This window comes from Hevea brasiliensis, chromosome 10 (assembly GCF_030052815.1).
Source record: "Hevea brasiliensis isolate MT/VB/25A 57/8 chromosome 10, ASM3005281v1, whole genome shotgun sequence".
NCBI lineage: Eukaryota > Viridiplantae > Streptophyta > Magnoliopsida > Malpighiales > Euphorbiaceae > Hevea > Hevea brasiliensis.
Window position 1 is genome coordinate 1495226 of NC_079502.1, and position 16463 is coordinate 1511688.

General features: G+C 32.1%; 2 protein-coding genes and 1 long non-coding RNA gene across 3 annotated transcripts; 2 read left to right on the plus strand and 1 right to left on the minus strand.

The window, feature by feature from the left end:
* Positions 1 to 7638: 7638 nt before the first annotated feature.
* On the minus strand, positions 7639 to 9463 carry LOC110639143 (uncharacterized). Its single transcript, XR_009140414.1, has 3 exons — positions 8857 to 9463; positions 7826 to 7900; positions 7639 to 7716 (listed from the first exon to the last, which is right to left on the minus strand). It is a non-coding gene; the product is annotated as an uncharacterized LOC110639143 (long non-coding RNA).
* Positions 9464 to 9628: 165 nt separating this feature from the next.
* Positions 9629 to 11910, plus strand: LOC110639128 (pathogenesis-related thaumatin-like protein 3.5). The gene is made up of 2 exons (XM_058128686.1): positions 9629 to 10304; positions 11170 to 11910. The coding sequence occupies exon 2, from the start codon at positions 11266 to 11268 to the stop codon at positions 11878 to 11880; it is 615 nt and encodes a 204-aa protein (XP_057984669.1). The 5' UTR covers positions 9629 to 10304; positions 11170 to 11265; the 3' UTR covers positions 11881 to 11910.
* Positions 11911 to 12724: 814 nt separating this feature from the next.
* LOC110639127 (pathogenesis-related thaumatin-like protein 3.5) lies at positions 12725 to 14195 on the plus strand. Its single transcript, XM_021789954.2, has 2 exons — positions 12725 to 12861; positions 13273 to 14195. The coding sequence occupies exons 1-2, from the start codon at positions 12804 to 12806 to the stop codon at positions 13980 to 13982; spliced, it is 768 nt and encodes a 255-aa protein (XP_021645646.2). The 5' UTR covers positions 12725 to 12803; the 3' UTR covers positions 13983 to 14195.
* Positions 14196 to 16463: the final 2268 nt, after the last annotated feature.

Genomic DNA, 16463 nt, shown 5'->3' on the forward strand with positions numbered 1-16463 from the left:
TATTTTTTATCATTAACACTGAATTGGGTTGATCATAATTACTGTGAAACGATAACTTTAAATTTAGATTTTATATATATATATATATATATATATATATATATATATATATATATATATATATATATATATATATAAACATTTGTATCCCCTGTTCATATAAACCATTTGTATCCCTGTTCGTATAAACCTTGTATCCGTCCACCCAATATATATATATATTTTAAAATTATTTTATTTTATTATTATTTAATATTTTCTTTTATATTTTGGGTATGTAGGAGATTCAAATATTCATTCTGTCAGTTGAAATTGTCTCTCTTTTATTGAATCTAGCTATTATTTTGGAGGTTCCAAGTGATTGGTAATTATAGCACATGGCACCATTTTTGTCCCTTTTAAAATTTCTTAGAATTAAGTTTGTTATTAAATGAAATTTTAAATCAATATTTTAATAATGATTTTATATGTGATTTTCTAGAGTTTTATTTTATTATTGAATTTTATCTCGATTTTGATTAAATAATTGATTTTGCCAACTATCTCTGCATTAGACCCATTAGGATTCCGGGAACAGGCCTTTAATGTATTTACATTGATTGATATTTGACTATAAAATTTACTAATGTATTACTGAATTGATTTGAGATTGATTAGATTTTATTGAATTGATTTGAGATTGATTTGATTTTATTGAATTGATTTGAGATTGATTTGATTTTATTGAATTGATTTGAAATTAATTTGATTTTATTGACTCTCTGAAACTATTGAAATACACTATTGGAATTACACTATCAGTTATTATTTGCTATCTGAAATTTTTTATTGATTTTGATTGATTTGTACAAATTGATTTTCTGTTTTGAATTGGTACCTGTGCCTAGTATCTGTTTCTGTTATTTGGCCCCGTCGTGTGGACTATCATGGTATTAGGTTGCATTGTCGAGTCATGCATCATTGCAGTTTATGGTTTGCATTAGTATCATATGCATTAATATCTGTGAAGGAGAAGGAAGGTATCTGATATCTGGTAGCGCGCTTACCATCTGGCCTTTGGTGATGTGGGGTATCATCACCCTGGTGCACTGTACCATAAAATTTTTATTGAATGAATTTATTTTATATATATGTTTTATGAAATTATTTTATTAATGATTTTGACAGCATAAGCATGATTTTATTGAATAGAAAATTTATTGTGAAATTAATCAAGCGTCTGCTTGTTCCTATTCCGTTGTGTGCTATAATTATCATTCACTGAGCATCTAGCTCAAACCACGTTTTCTCTGCATTATCTGTTTGGTCAAGAGAATCTGCGGTGATCCAAATATTCAGTCTATTTTCTGGAGAGGGACAACTTTGATTTGTTCTCATGGTATGCCCGAATTTATGTTTTCTTAGGCTAATAATTAGTTTAGTTTATTGTACAGTTTAAGTTTTTATTGAAATCTGTAGAGACTCCGCAATTTACTTATGGGATATTTATGATGTTTATTCAGCATTTTGTTTAATTGAATTTTGTCTATTTTTGGGATTAGTAAGTGACAATATATTCATTCAAGATACTCTGATAAGGCTTGCATGATTTAAGAATACTTAAATTATGCGCCGGTCACGATTTAGAATTTTGGGTCGTGACAAAACCTAATCGATAAGAATTGAAATTTTAAAAAAAAAGATATTATAAAAATTGAATCATATCAATTTATTGTTTTAAAATACCACTGTTATTTTTTATTAATAATTAAACAAAAATTTACACATAATTATGAAAAGATCAAATTTATTATTACGTGTTTTGTCATATATTTTTTAAAATTATATAATTATATACTTGTCTATAATTAACATATAATATATGTAGTATATATATTTACAACAATAAATTATAATATATTTTAAAATATATCTCATTTATTTAATTTAAAAAACTAGTTTTTTAAATATTTACAAATTTATAATATTAAAATTTATTTTAATTTTACATATATAGTTTAAAACAAAAATAATTATAATTGTTAAAAAAGTACTTGGAGAGTCTAAATGACATGAACCACCCTCAAAAGAGAGATGGTGGTGGAATGAGGAAATACAAAAGGCAGTGAAGAGAAAAAGGGAATGGTATAAGAAATTACCTATAATAATAAAGCATACGAACAGTACAAGATAACAAAAAAAAAAGGCAAAAAAGACAGTTAGTTAAGCAAGAGCACAGTGAAAAGTTATATGAGAAACTTGGAACTAAAGAAGGGGAGAAAGGTATTTATAGATTAGCAAGGAGGAGAGAAAAGAAATGTCAAGATCTCAATCAAGTTATGTGCATTAAGGATAAAAAAGGAAACATGTTGGTGAAAGATGAGGACATTAAAGAAAGATAAAGAAATTATTTTAATGATCTCTTTAATAATAGTCAAAATAGTAATAGCGTGAATATAGACTATAGAACAATAGAAAAGAATGTGAATTATACTATAAAGATTAGATCTTTAGAAGTAAAGAAAACACTTAAAGAATGAAAGTGGGTAAAGCTTGTGGACCCGATGGAATGCCAATTGAAGTGTGGAAGTGTTTAGGAGATATGGGAGTAGCATGGTTAACTAAATTATTTAATAAGATTCTAAACTCAAAGAAAATGTCTGATCAATGCAGGAGGAGTATTTTAGTACTTATTTTTAAAAATAAGAGAGACATACAGAGTTGCTCAAACTATAGAGGAATTAAACTCATGAGCCATACTATGAAATTGTGAGAGAGAGTTGTGGAGCATCAACTACGTCATGATACTTCTATCTCTCTCAATCAATTTGGCTTCATGCTCGGTCGTTCAACTATGAAAGCCATCTTTCTCATTAGAAGCTTGATGGAGAAATATAGAGATGTGAAGAAAGATCTACACATAGTTTTTATTGATTTAGAAAAGGCTTATGATAGTGTTCCAAGATATGTCTTATGGAGTGTATTAGAAAAAAAGAGGGTATCTATTAGGTACAGACAAGTGTTGAAAGATATTTATGAAGGAGCAACTACTATTATGCGCACAGTGGGAGGGGACACAAGAGATTTTCTGATCTCAATTGAATGACACCAAGGATTAGCTATAAACTCTTACCTTTTTTTATTAGTTTTAGCTGAATTGATGTAACATATACAAGAGAGTATTCCTTAGTGTATGATATTTGCGGATGATATTATTCTGATAGATGAGACGCGAGAAGGAGTCAATAGAAAGCTAGAGCTTTGGAGAAGTACTCTAGAGTCAAAAGGCTTTAAGTTAAGTAGAACGAAGACAGAATACATGCATTGCAAGTTCAATGAAGGCCAAACTGGTAATAGGGAAGGAGTTAGTTTGTGAAGGAGCGGAAGCATGAAAAACACAAGTTTAGATCATTGAAATTCAAAATTTTTCATCTAGGGTCACATGCATCATGCAAGATTTATTTTTATCTATTTGATTTCAATGATAAACAGCATATTAAAACTATTTTAATATATTTTTGGATCTATATTTACCATTTAAGATTTTAGAATTAACAGATTAATTCATTAGAATCCTAGATTAGATCAAGAACAAGTACACTAACATTTTAATGCACTGTAGTGTGTTTGGCACCTTTGGGATGCGTCTTAGGATACTAGATGTTGTCCCTCTAGCTTGTCCACACCAAGATAACCTATGGCAGCCCTTGAACAGCTTCTAAAGCTTTTTTTATGAATTAGAAAAATAAGTTTTGCCTTTTAAGAGATTACAGATATAAACATGACACTAGAAATGATTTCTCGCATTTTTAATTCAAGAGATTGTTTGCTAATCTCTTTGAATTGATGAGAGATGAAGAAGAAGAGAAGGGAGAACACTCCAAGGGTGGCGGCACCAAGGGAATACAGCAGCTTATATATTTTGTTCTTTCATCCTTACACTTATATATCTAGGTCACTACTTAAAATCCTTGTCACATATCACCTTCTGATTGGCTCTAGGTTTTAATTAACCCAATCACATTGTGCTAAGTGTCAAATCAATATTTAATTTTGAATTTAATCATCTTACATGATTAAAAGACATTTGCTAAGTTTATATATAGTGCCATGTGTCACCATCTCATGGTGCCACATGTCACCCTGTGAAATGATCAAAATACGCCTGTGTCTTAATTGAGTTCTCAACTCAAAATAATTATTTCTCTTCTTCTAATCAATTTATATCAAATATAAATTAATTAATTAATCTTTATGAATTAATTTCTCATTAATTAAATCCATATTTAAACACTTTAAATATAAATTCAACTTATATTATATATCCAATAACCTAGATTTGATTTCAACCCATACTAGGGACTTTGCAATCTAATTGCAAACCAAACCTATTTAATTAATCAATTAAACTCTTTAATTAATTAATTAAATCATATTTAATATGGTGATTACTTGTGTATGTGTGTGACTTATTAGGCTCATCACTAATTGGCAATGAGACATGATATCAACTCTTAATATCATCAGAACTCTTTCTTACCATAAATAATTTCTCTAAATCATTTTATGCACCTCATAGACCATGGTTAACACCTAGCATAGCATGCCATGGCCACCCAATTAGTAATAAGGTTTATCTTAAATGAACCTATAATCATATGTTACCATGCACTAGAATCTCTCTGTTACAAAATCCCAATTCGAACTGGAGCCATGGTTTACGTCGAACCCCATTTGCTATGAATATTATGTTATCTTTTAATTCCAGTTCTTGATTAAAAAGATTTTTCTCATCAGAAACTCTTTTCTGATTAAATCTATCTGTCATGGCCAGGAACTTGAAACATCAAGAATAATTAAATGAACATAGGATTTTATCTCTATTTACTTAGAGAAACAAATTCCATCTTGATCAACACCTACCTCCATATATAACTAGTAGGAGCCAACATATGCCTATATACCCATACACAGTACAAGTATGAAAGCAGTATCAAACTCAAACAACCTATATACAAGATAATTGTGCTATCTCAGGTCTAAAGATTATATGCACTGATATGATTTATGATAATACATTGACAAGAGTAAATTCTATGTGCTTGTCATAAATATCACTGGTTCGGCCTACTTATCATGTATAAGTGCCTATCATGTTTGTTATATGGCATGAGACTCACAATTCCATCTTATTTATATCTCATATAAATAACTTGAGAACAAATATGAATACAATCTTACTGGATAAGTCATGTCCTTATTGTGAAATATCCTCGATTGTGAACCTATTTATGATACTTTGTGCTAGAAATACTATCACTCATATTCTTAACAACTTAAGAATAGAATTTCTAATAAAATATCAATGGATATTTTCTATTACATATAAATATATTATGTAAACGAAAAAATGAAAATGCCTTTTATTAATAAAAGATATACAAGATACATATTTAATGATATAGTCTAGGGCATACTACTAACAGTTTGGATAGAGTGGTACCGTCCCAAAGTAATAAATTTAAATATCTCGGCTCAGTCTTTAAGTAGATGGAGTATGTTAGTCATAGGATTAAAGCCGGATGGTTGAAGTGGAGACGTGCCACGGGAGTTTTATGTGATTACAAGATTCTCAATAAGTTGAAAGGAAAATTTTACCGTACAGCCATACGACCGGCTATGTTATATGGTAGTGAGTGTTGGACACTGAAAGAGTCGTATGCGTCTAAAATAAGAGTTGCAGAGATGAGACTGTTAAGGTGAATGAGTGGCCATACTAGACTAGATAAAGAGTCGTAGGAGTGGTGTCAATTGAGGATAAGTTGAAAGAAGGGAGATTGAGGTAGTTTGGTCATGTGAAGCATAGACATACGGAGGCTCCAGTTAGACAAGTAGAGCACATTGAGTTAGAGGATAAAAAGAAAAAAATGGGTATACCTAAATTAATTTGGAGGAGAGTAGTACAATATGACCTAGAAGCATTACATATTTCTGAGGATTTAACCAAAAATTGTTTAGAGTGGAAAAAGCGAATCCATATAGCTGACCACAAATTTTTGGGATAAAGGTTTAGTTGAGTTGAGTTAAGTTTATATATATATATGTGTGTAAAGCGGGACATAATAAAAATATATATCTTAAATATAATTATAAAATTATAATTCAAAATTAAATATTTAATTAAATAAAAAATTTCCATTATAATCCTATTCAATGAAAAGTTGCATTCTGGATCTATTCCACCCCGATTTTCCAGCAGCTTGCAAATATCCTCATGGCCAAAGCTACGAGCATCTGAGAGCTGCAGCAAAATTTCTAATCTCAATGAGTCAAATATCAAAAGTAATAAGCAAGCACCCCATAAATAAGCAAACAGTAATAATCTGTTAAGCAAGTAAGGGCATTTTGTTATGGATAAGCGTGCTCACTAATTATGGAACTAATATTGCAGAAGCTCATTTAAGGAGGTGGGGAAAAGAGAGAATAAAATCAAATAGCAGATGTTTTTAACAGGAAAAGCCCAGTCCTGATTTTCTGAAGTTGCAGTAGTTAAAAAAGTATGCAAGTGTGACATTAAGCAATTGTAGCTGTCAGATCTCCAAATTTAGATGGGAAAAAGATAAATAATTCAATAATGCATAATTGTTAAGATCTTCAGGAAGAAAGAACGGAAAATCTAATATGGGCAAAAGAAGCATTATATATAGAGGTCAATATCCTCGATATCGATTAAAGCACTATTCAGAGCCACTAAGGACTTGACTGAAGGAATCATTCGCTGGTTTACTGTTATTTCATCTTTAACTGAATCTCTGAGCTGCAAAATATCAATATGAAACACAATAAATCCTTGTGGGTCATTTAATATGAAACATTAGTCGCTTTGACAAATAGTTTTCGCAAGTCACAACAACTCTTTAAGCATAAAAGAAGCAAATTTTTTGCAACAAAAAGAAGTTATACAAGAAGGATAATAGAGAACTTTTTAGGGAAAGACAATTTTTTTTCTTACAAAGTAACTCATGTCAAACTCACTTATATAAGCAAAAGTGTATATATATATATATGGTGACCTATTGCAGCAAACCACAAACTAAGGGAATAAGTCAATGATAAAAATCATCTCACTCACTCTTCTACCAAGAATTGTCAAAGAACTCCCCAATGCATAAAATCATCTCATGTTTATAAAATGGAATTAGAAATTATTCTTATTAAAAAAAATTCATATGGACTCTATCTGATGCATTTTCACAATTAATAAAAAAATTATGCCATTAGATAAATGAAAAATAGTCCATTAAGAGCATCCAAGTTCTCCAGTAATTGGTAATATAAGTACCAATTTAACACCATCAGAACAGTTACATCCAAAGCTGCAAAGAGTAAAATTTAGTCCAAGAAGCCTTATAGATCCCAAAATATGAGCAAATAAAGATTATACAACAGTTCTCTTACCTTAAAAATGTCTTTACTGTAGGACTGCTCAATTCAAACTTCAATGAGTTGAGTATGTCACCCTCCATCTTCACAACCTCATAAATGACCGACAAATCATCATTAATTAAAGTGAAAAGGAACCACATTAATAAAAATAAAACCCGAAGATAAAACGAAAAGCAGGGTGCATAATATAGAAAGGGAGGGAGGGAAGAAATTACCTCTTCTTTGGTGTATGTTTTATCAGTTATATAGCAAAAGTCTTCCGCATTTGGAGCGTTGATTTCTTCATATTTTCTACATATTGCAATTACAATAGAGAAATGTGAGCAAACTCTACAAAAATCAGTTGAAAAATAAGCCTTAATAGAAAAATACAACAAATTGAAAGAGGTCAGGTTATTACGATGCAATGAATGTTGAGGAAACACCAACCAGTAGTTGAAGTTTCTGCTTGTTAAGAACATTGCAAGACAGAAATCTGTCCATGCACGTAAGAATGAGATACAAAGTATAATAACAAAAATAAATATATTTTTAGTAATATAATTTTCTTCAACTCCGCCTAAGTAGTTTGCGCTTAGCCGGTCCCAAGCCCGGATAAAGGAGGAGGGTTGCGGTAGGTGACAAAATTTTTAGGATAAAGGCTTAGTTGAGTTGAGTTGAGTTAATTTTCTTCGCATTTAAACACTAAAAACCGGAAGAAGCATAGATACCAGATAATAAATAAGTACATATATATTGTGGCTTAATGAAGACTTTAAACTGCTTTAGAAAGCAGATCTTGTGCTTTTTAACTGTTACACTACCAGCAAAGGTGTAGAGCAGCAACATGCAAGATTTCTTGCTTAAATGAGTTCCTTAAATCAAACTTTTTGCTTTTGCTTCAAAAGAAGATAATCATGTTCCCTATTGAAGGGAATTGCAGTTGTTTTTTAGTGGAGGAAAAAGACATTAATTGCCCTTTATTTAATAAATGGAACAACTTAGATCCCTTTATATATCCTTTTCCTCACCCTTTCTTTTTTTTTTTTTTTCATTTTTCTTTTAGAGTTACCAAAGAGAGTTTCATTAATTCAGTAAAATAAAACAGAATGAATTCTACACAACTCAGCAGACATCATCAACCCCAGCGAGGCAATTATGCGAACATCTTGTAGGCAACTTATGAACCTCATTGCATTATGACAAATAAATGGCCTATGAATAGAAGAGAAGCACGAAGCCATAATTTTTTATGAATTAATGTAACATTCTCCTTACCCATTTCAATGATAATTATACTTTCCAATCATCAAAACTTCCTGTTAAATTTAACAGTGAAATAGAAGAAAATCAATTTTGAGAAGGACAAGGGATTAGACACAAAGCAGATGCAGAATATACACCGACAGAGGTAACATGAATTAATCAAATAATATAAAATAAAGATGAGACCTTAGATGCTTTGAACTGCATGGGTAGTCAGTTTGTGAGACCAAGAAATGACGAAGTTCAAGGCTTTCTGCGGACCAGCTTCAGACAGAATGCGAAGTCGATGAAGCCCAACCCACCGTCACCACCAAACTGCTAGTTGGAGGAAATAAAAAAAAAAGGCAGAAGCCTCATTAGCAAATCTCCATGGCAGCAAGCAAATCTCCACTAATTCTCAATCAAGTAAATGTGCACAGCAGCTACATTTGAGTCCTTAGGCATGTAAGAAATGTGCATTGGAGGCTTAAAACCATACAATGCCTCAAATGGGGACATCTGAATTGTTGAATGGCATGAGGTATTATATCAGAATTCAGCTAAGGACAACAATTGCAGCCAAGTGATGAATATCACCAACGTGCACCTGAGATAATTTTCCAAGCACCTATTCACAACCTCAGTCTAGCCATCAGTCTGAGGGTGATAGGCTGTGGACATATGCAAAGGGACCCCTTGTAGCTTGCAAAATTCCTGCCAAAAAGTACCGGTAAATACAACATCTCTGTTATTGACTACTGTCTAAGGCAACCCATGCAACTTAAAAACATTGTCCAAAAATGCATGTGCTACACCCTCAGCAATATAGGGATGTGCAAGTCCCACAAAGTGTGCATACATAGTGAGACTGTCCACTATCACCATAATAACAGACTTGCCTTGGGATTTAGGTAATCCCTCAATAAAATCCATGGAAATATCAATAAATGTTCCCTTGGGATGAGGCAATGGTTGAAGAGTGCCTGGTGTAGCAATGTTTTCATATCTTTTTTTGCTGACATACAGAGCAATTTCGTACATACTCCCCAACAGATTTCCATAATCCCTTCCAATACACAACAGCAGCAAGCCTTTTTTTCCAGTCACAGTAACTCCTAAATGACCTTCTGAGGAATCATTATATACTTCAATTAACTTAGTCCTCAATTCCATAGAGTTGCTGGTGACAAATCCACCCTTCCTTCTCAACTGACTATTATGCCAAGTATAAGAAGAATGAGAATTAGGATCTCTCTGCAAGTCGCAAGTCTGCAATGATTTGGACAAGAGCAGCATCAGTCTGCCAACAATATTTAATAGCTACCATAAGTTGATCGGGCAAAAGATGAACCCTCTTCTATTCTTCTTTTTCCTCTTCTGCTCTTCTTCTTCCCTGTCCCTGTTTTCATGCTAGGTTGTGGTTCGGCCACAACACCTGTTTGTTTGGACTGTATTTATTATCATCTCTAGTGATTTTAGTTTATCATTTTTTACTCCATTTAATCCTTATTGATTTCCTTCAGTGTGTTTATGTTATACTTTTCACAGTCTAAGCTGCACCTTGATGTGTTTACATCTGGCTCAATTGACTAAATCTCCAAATCCTAAAGAACTTCTCATCAGCTGAAATGATGGAATTGAAAGTTCTTAAAGAGGTAAGAATTATCTTCAAGTGCTAATGAATCGTCCTGCATCATATAGTGGTCAAGCAACCAGTGCTTCTGACCCATTCAAAAGCTTGAGTCAATAACCAGCCATCTATGAAGCGAGCCAAAAGGAACAAGATTCTCTGGAGCAGAGGAAAAGAATCTTGAAGATGAACCTTCTCTCTCCCTATAATTGATTTCGTCTCCTAAACTTGAACAAGAACTAATTTCTGGAGAAGAATATACTTCCTGTAGGGTTAGCAAATTGAACCGCATAAAATCCTCACCTGCCGAAGTCTGATATCGAAGAATCTTGGACTCAAAGCTGGATGAGTTGGAACCAAAAAAAAAATTGCATATTTAGGGCCTATTTGAGATTGAGTTTTTAACCTGCATTTTGAGTATATATATATATGAATCAATTTCTAATAGCCTCGACATAATATATTTAAAATGGTGATTTTCTCAAATGAAGCCTTAATACCACTATGGTTGATAGATGCTTATAATATTTGTAGAAGCAACAGATTAATGAATGCTTCTGCAATCACAAGCCCTGAATTTCTAACACCAGAATTACGTACCCTATTAATCAACCAGCTGGTCGCAAATCTTGACAGTTCATCAATTCCATTGGCATGAAAGAAGTTTGGCAATGTTAGCGGTTTGTTCATTAATTCAAAGCTATTATATCTAGGTATCATTCACTATACTATACTCTAGTTTCAATTCTCTCTCTGATGGCACTTTGTGATTTTCTCCTCCTGGTTTTCATCTCTCTCTTAGCCTTAGGTATTGAACTATTCTCTCTCATTCATATTTTTTGTTTGCATAGTCGTTAATAAAGCTTGGCAACTTAATTTATGCTTGTCAGGTGCTGCTGCTAAGGTTATTACCCTGCATAATAAATGCAACACCACCATATGGCCTGGATTCCTAGTAGGAATTGCATCGGATCCAAGTCGAAAACATGGAGGGTGGTTTCGAGTTAAGACCCGGTGAATCAGTGAATGTCACAGCAGAATATTATGCCACTATTTGGGGGCGTAATGGGTGCTTATTTGATCACTCCGGCCACGGAACATGTGTTACCGGTGACTGTGGTGGCGTCCTAAGATGTGCCGAAGCAACCCAGAACATGATCCCTGTACTTCCAGTCACATATGCTGTGCTAAACTTTTATAATGTCCTCCCTGATTTTTATGCAGTTAGTGTTGCTAATGGCTTCAACTTACCAATGTCTATATTGCCTTATGGGCACCCAGCTGGCGCTGGTCAATGTAATGCTTCAAGTTGCTTCACAGACTTGAACCAGATTTGCCCAAGTGAGCTGCAAGTGAGATCAAATGGTTCAAATGGACAAATTGTAGTACGTAAAAGTCCTTGCGTTGCATTTAACAAGCCTGAATTTTGTTGCCCAAGTGTTGCTCATTTCCCTGAGGATCCTCCCACTGATGAAAGTTGCAAGCCTACAAGATATTCAGCGGCATTCCAGGCTGCTTGCCCTACAGCTCTTGTTCACAGTACTCTTGATTGGATGAGATTTGGGTGCGATGATGCTAATTACTTAATTAGCTTTTGTTGAAACTTCATGTGGATGATTTTTTCATATACAAATTACACATAACTAAACTAGGATGAAAAAAATAAATGTAGTTTTCCTATGTATGGTAAAATAAAATTTTTATATATAATTAATTGTATTTTTCTGGTAGAAATTGTAATTTTTAACATGAAAGACAATTATTATACATGTGTTTTTGTGATTAATTACACATGAAATTAATTAAATTTTGTTCTATATTTATTTGTGATTTTCTACCTAAGAGATTTGTATATATGAGTTATTAATTATGTTATACAAATTAATTAATTATAAAAAAATCTTGTCCATTAATTACTATTTTTTAATGGGTTTAATAAATTGGATAATAATTGATTAATTCCGTAAACAAAAAATAATTTTTTTAATTATAAATCTAAAAATTGAAAAATAATGAGTTCTAAACCTAATAATTTCTCACTCCCTGCATTTTAAATGTCCAATAAATTAGAGAATAACTAAATAGGCTTCAAGAATGAGATCATATCAATGAAGAAAATAATTAATTACGAACTTGTAAATCTAAATATGGTCTGCAAGGCTTGTTTTGTTTCTCTAGCTAGTGGCCAAATGAAAACCATATAATTATACCCAAGAAATTAAATGCGACAAAATAAAAAATATATGCAGAATTTATCAATTAGAGTAATCATATATATATATATATATGTATTTACATTTGCAGAAGCAATATAACAAACTTGACTTTGTTTCACAAGTCACAAACCCTCAATTTCCTATACCAGAATTACGTACCCTATTAATCAACCATTTGGGATCATAAATCCTGCATAGTTATTGAACATTTCATTGGCATGAAAGAAGTTTGGCAACTTCTGGTGGCTTGTTAATTAATTCCAAGCTTTTATATATTTGGGTATAATCACTATTCTACTCTAATTTCAATGATCTCTCTGATGGCACTTTCTCATTTTCTCCTCCTGGTTTTCATTTCTCTCTTAGGTATTGGATGATTAATTCTCTTCTTTTCATTTACGTATCTTGTTTTAAGAGAAATGCTAGTCAAACTGTTGATAGGATCCATATAAATCAAATAATTTAAGTGTTCGTTTCATATTGTAATTAGAAAATCAAATCTGTATTTTTTTTTTAAAATATCATTTTATATTTAGCTAAAAAATATTTTAAAAAATTATTATTTTAATATTTTTATTGTCAAAATTTGTCAATTTTAATTTTAATTTTTAAAATATTTTCTGACTAATATATTTAAAATATTATTTTTTATCAATAGCAACAATAATGCAAAATAGATACCAAATGCATCAACCATGTCACTCCTGACAATAACTAGGGCTTCTCTTTTGTTTTTTTATTAATAAACGGTAAAAATTTTGAAAAATGTTTGTTCAGGTGCTGATGATGCTAGGATTATTACCCTGCAAAATAAATGCAACACCACCATATGGCCTGGATTTCAAATAGGAGCTGAATCGAACGATCCTGCAAAAGAAGATATCGATGGTGGTTTGGAGTTAAGTCCTGGTAAATCAGTGAATCTCACAGCAGAATATTATGCCACTATCTGGGGTCGTACTGGGTGCTCGTTTAATAGCTCTGGCTATGGAACATGCGTCACCGGCGACTGTGACGGTAAATTAAGCTGTAGAGATGAAATCCCTGGCCGGAGCTTTATCCCTCCACGACCAGTCACATATGCTCTGTTCAACCTTGGTAAAAATCATATTCCTGACTATTATGTAGTTAGCGTAGCTAATGGGTTCAACATACCAATTTCTATATTGCCTTATGGTGATGCCAGTGGTGGTGGATGTGAGGCTTCAAGTTGCTTTACAGAGTTGAACCAGACATGCCCATATGAACTGCAACTGAGATCAAATGGTCGCGTTGTAGCTTGTATGAGTCCTTGCTTCGGATTCTATACTATTAAGCCTCGATTTTGTTGCTCTTACTACGAACCTCCCGATGACCTATGCAAGCCTACAAATTATTCGGAGGTGTTCAAGGCTGCTTGTCCTACAGCTCTTCCTACTCTTACCTTTGATTTCTCCAAAGTATTAAGGTGCTCGGAAGCTAATAATTACTTAATTAGCTTTTGTTGAAACTTAATTATTTTACACATAAATATAGTAGGATGAATTATATAAATCGACTGTAACTTTAGCTCAATAAGGTTTCAGAGTCCAAGTTTTAGTTGGAGCTAAATATATCAAAAAACCTAAAATAAAATGTGACTTTTCTACGTAGTAAGATATTGTTTAAATAGCTTTTGTTGAAACTTCATGTTAGTGACTGGTGGGGTACTAAAATGTGGCCAAGCAAGCCACAAACTTCATCCCAGTTCGAACTAAAACACCTTCAATTTACCAAATACCAATTGCCTGCTGTTTTTGAACGCGATATATATATATATATATAGCAAATTTAGGGTAGGGGTGAAGCCAAGATTTTAATTCAAGAGGCAAATTTTTAATATTTTTTTATAAAAATAAAAGGCCTTATAGCATTAAAAAGATTCAATAATATATGTCTCTATAATTGATTTTTTTTTTTATAAACATTGAATATTAAAATTAATAAATATCTCTGGAGCTGATTATAAGAGTAATAAATTAAAAAGGGTAAGTCCTTTAAAAAAAAATTTTTTTTAAAGGAGAAGGGAGACAAATGTTGAGTTTTTAATTTTAAGATCTACAGAAAAATAAAGGAAATTTAAAAAAAAAAAAAAAGAGAAGGAGGCAATTGCCCTCCTTCTCTATTACATGGTTTTTAGGGTGGGTATTTTTCTGTGGAAATTAATATTTATAAAAACAACAGAGTAACAAATTTCATTAATTTTGTTTAAGTTAATTAATTTAACCAGAAAAATGAACCAGTTGACCCCAATTTTGAACACTGCATTGGCATGAAAAATCTTTGGCTCTTATCTTGGCTTGTTAGTTAATTCAAATACAGTAAAATCACACATCTGTAATATTATTAATTAGAGTAATTCTTTACATATGGATATATAATATATAGGTTCTGAAAATAAGCTCTAGTAATGGTTGAATTTTTACTGTGACAAATGGTTGTTACGTTAGTTATATTTATAGAAGCCCCAGATTAGTTAACAAAATTAATTGATTTCAAGAGTCGCAATAAGACGCTAATTACTTATATGAGCTGTTCTTATATCTACGATACAGTATATGCACCCATCCAAGGTGAATACTATTTAAAATGACAATAATATAGTGATTTTCTATTGATTCAATATACAATCTCTGATGCCGTGGGCGTAAATATCCTGCCAATCCTTCCATTGGCAGGAAATAAGTTTGGCATGATTTCTTAATTAGCCTGTTAATTAATTCAAAGCCATTATTTATAGCTATCACTACTATCTTCATTGATTAGTTTCAATTATCCCTCTGATATGGCAACTTGGCATTTTTCTCTTCCTGGTTTTGTTCTCTTTGATTGGTATTGGGTTATTCTGAACCCCCTTTTATAAATTTACTTCAATATATGTAACCCATTGATTTTAATTTGTTTGCTCAAGCAATTACTTGCTCATATTGGTTTTCAGGTGCTGATGCTAGGGTTGTTACCCTGGAAAACTAATGCAACACCACCATATGGCCTGGAGTTCTTGAACTAATGTCATCAAATCAACCTCAAGAAACTGAGGATGGATTCGAATTAAAACCGGCACGAGCAACAAATAATTACAGCACCAGAACTCTGGTTTGTCTCTTTCTGGGGTCGTAATGGTTACTCATTTGATCTCTCATGCAATGGAACATGCATCACAGGTGACTGAGGTGGCCTTCTAAGATGTTCTGGTGAACACCCTGGCACTGAACTACCTGTCTCATCTGCCTGACTCTTCCTCAATAGCATGGTTGATGTATATGGAATTAACCTTTATGGTGTGTTCAATATTCCAATTTCTATAATGCTTTATGGACCTGGTTCCAGTGAATGTTCAGCTGCAAGTTGCCTTGTACACTAGTGAGCTACAAGTGAGAAAATAAGGAAGGGTTGTAGGATGTCAGAGTGCTTGCCTGGCATTTGACAAGCCTGAAATCTGTTGCAACAGTGATGATAATAATAGCCCTGCCACTTGCAAGCCCACAAATTACAGTATGGCCTTCAAGGCCGCTTGTCCTACATCTCTTACTTATGCTTTTGATATATCAGATATGTTCTGGTGCAATACAGTACCTAATTATTTAATTAGCTTTTGTTGAAACTTGATGATATATCCATCATTCAAAAACAAATGAATAAAAGTAGAAAGTGCTTATGGGAAATTAGCATCTATAATTAGTTATTGCTCCCATTGAAATGTTATATTCAATTGTTTTTTTGTAATATGAGAGAAGCTCTCATAAAATACTCATAAAAACTGTATTATTCGAGTCTGATTAATAATTTTAATATTGAAAATTATATCAAATTTGATTAAAATTTATCATATACTATTCATACTTATCTCAAACTTATTATCATTACTTGAATATTTAAATTTGACTAATTTTAATTTGTATAAAAATATATTTTTATTAATAATTTATATTTTAAAAAATTTGTAATTC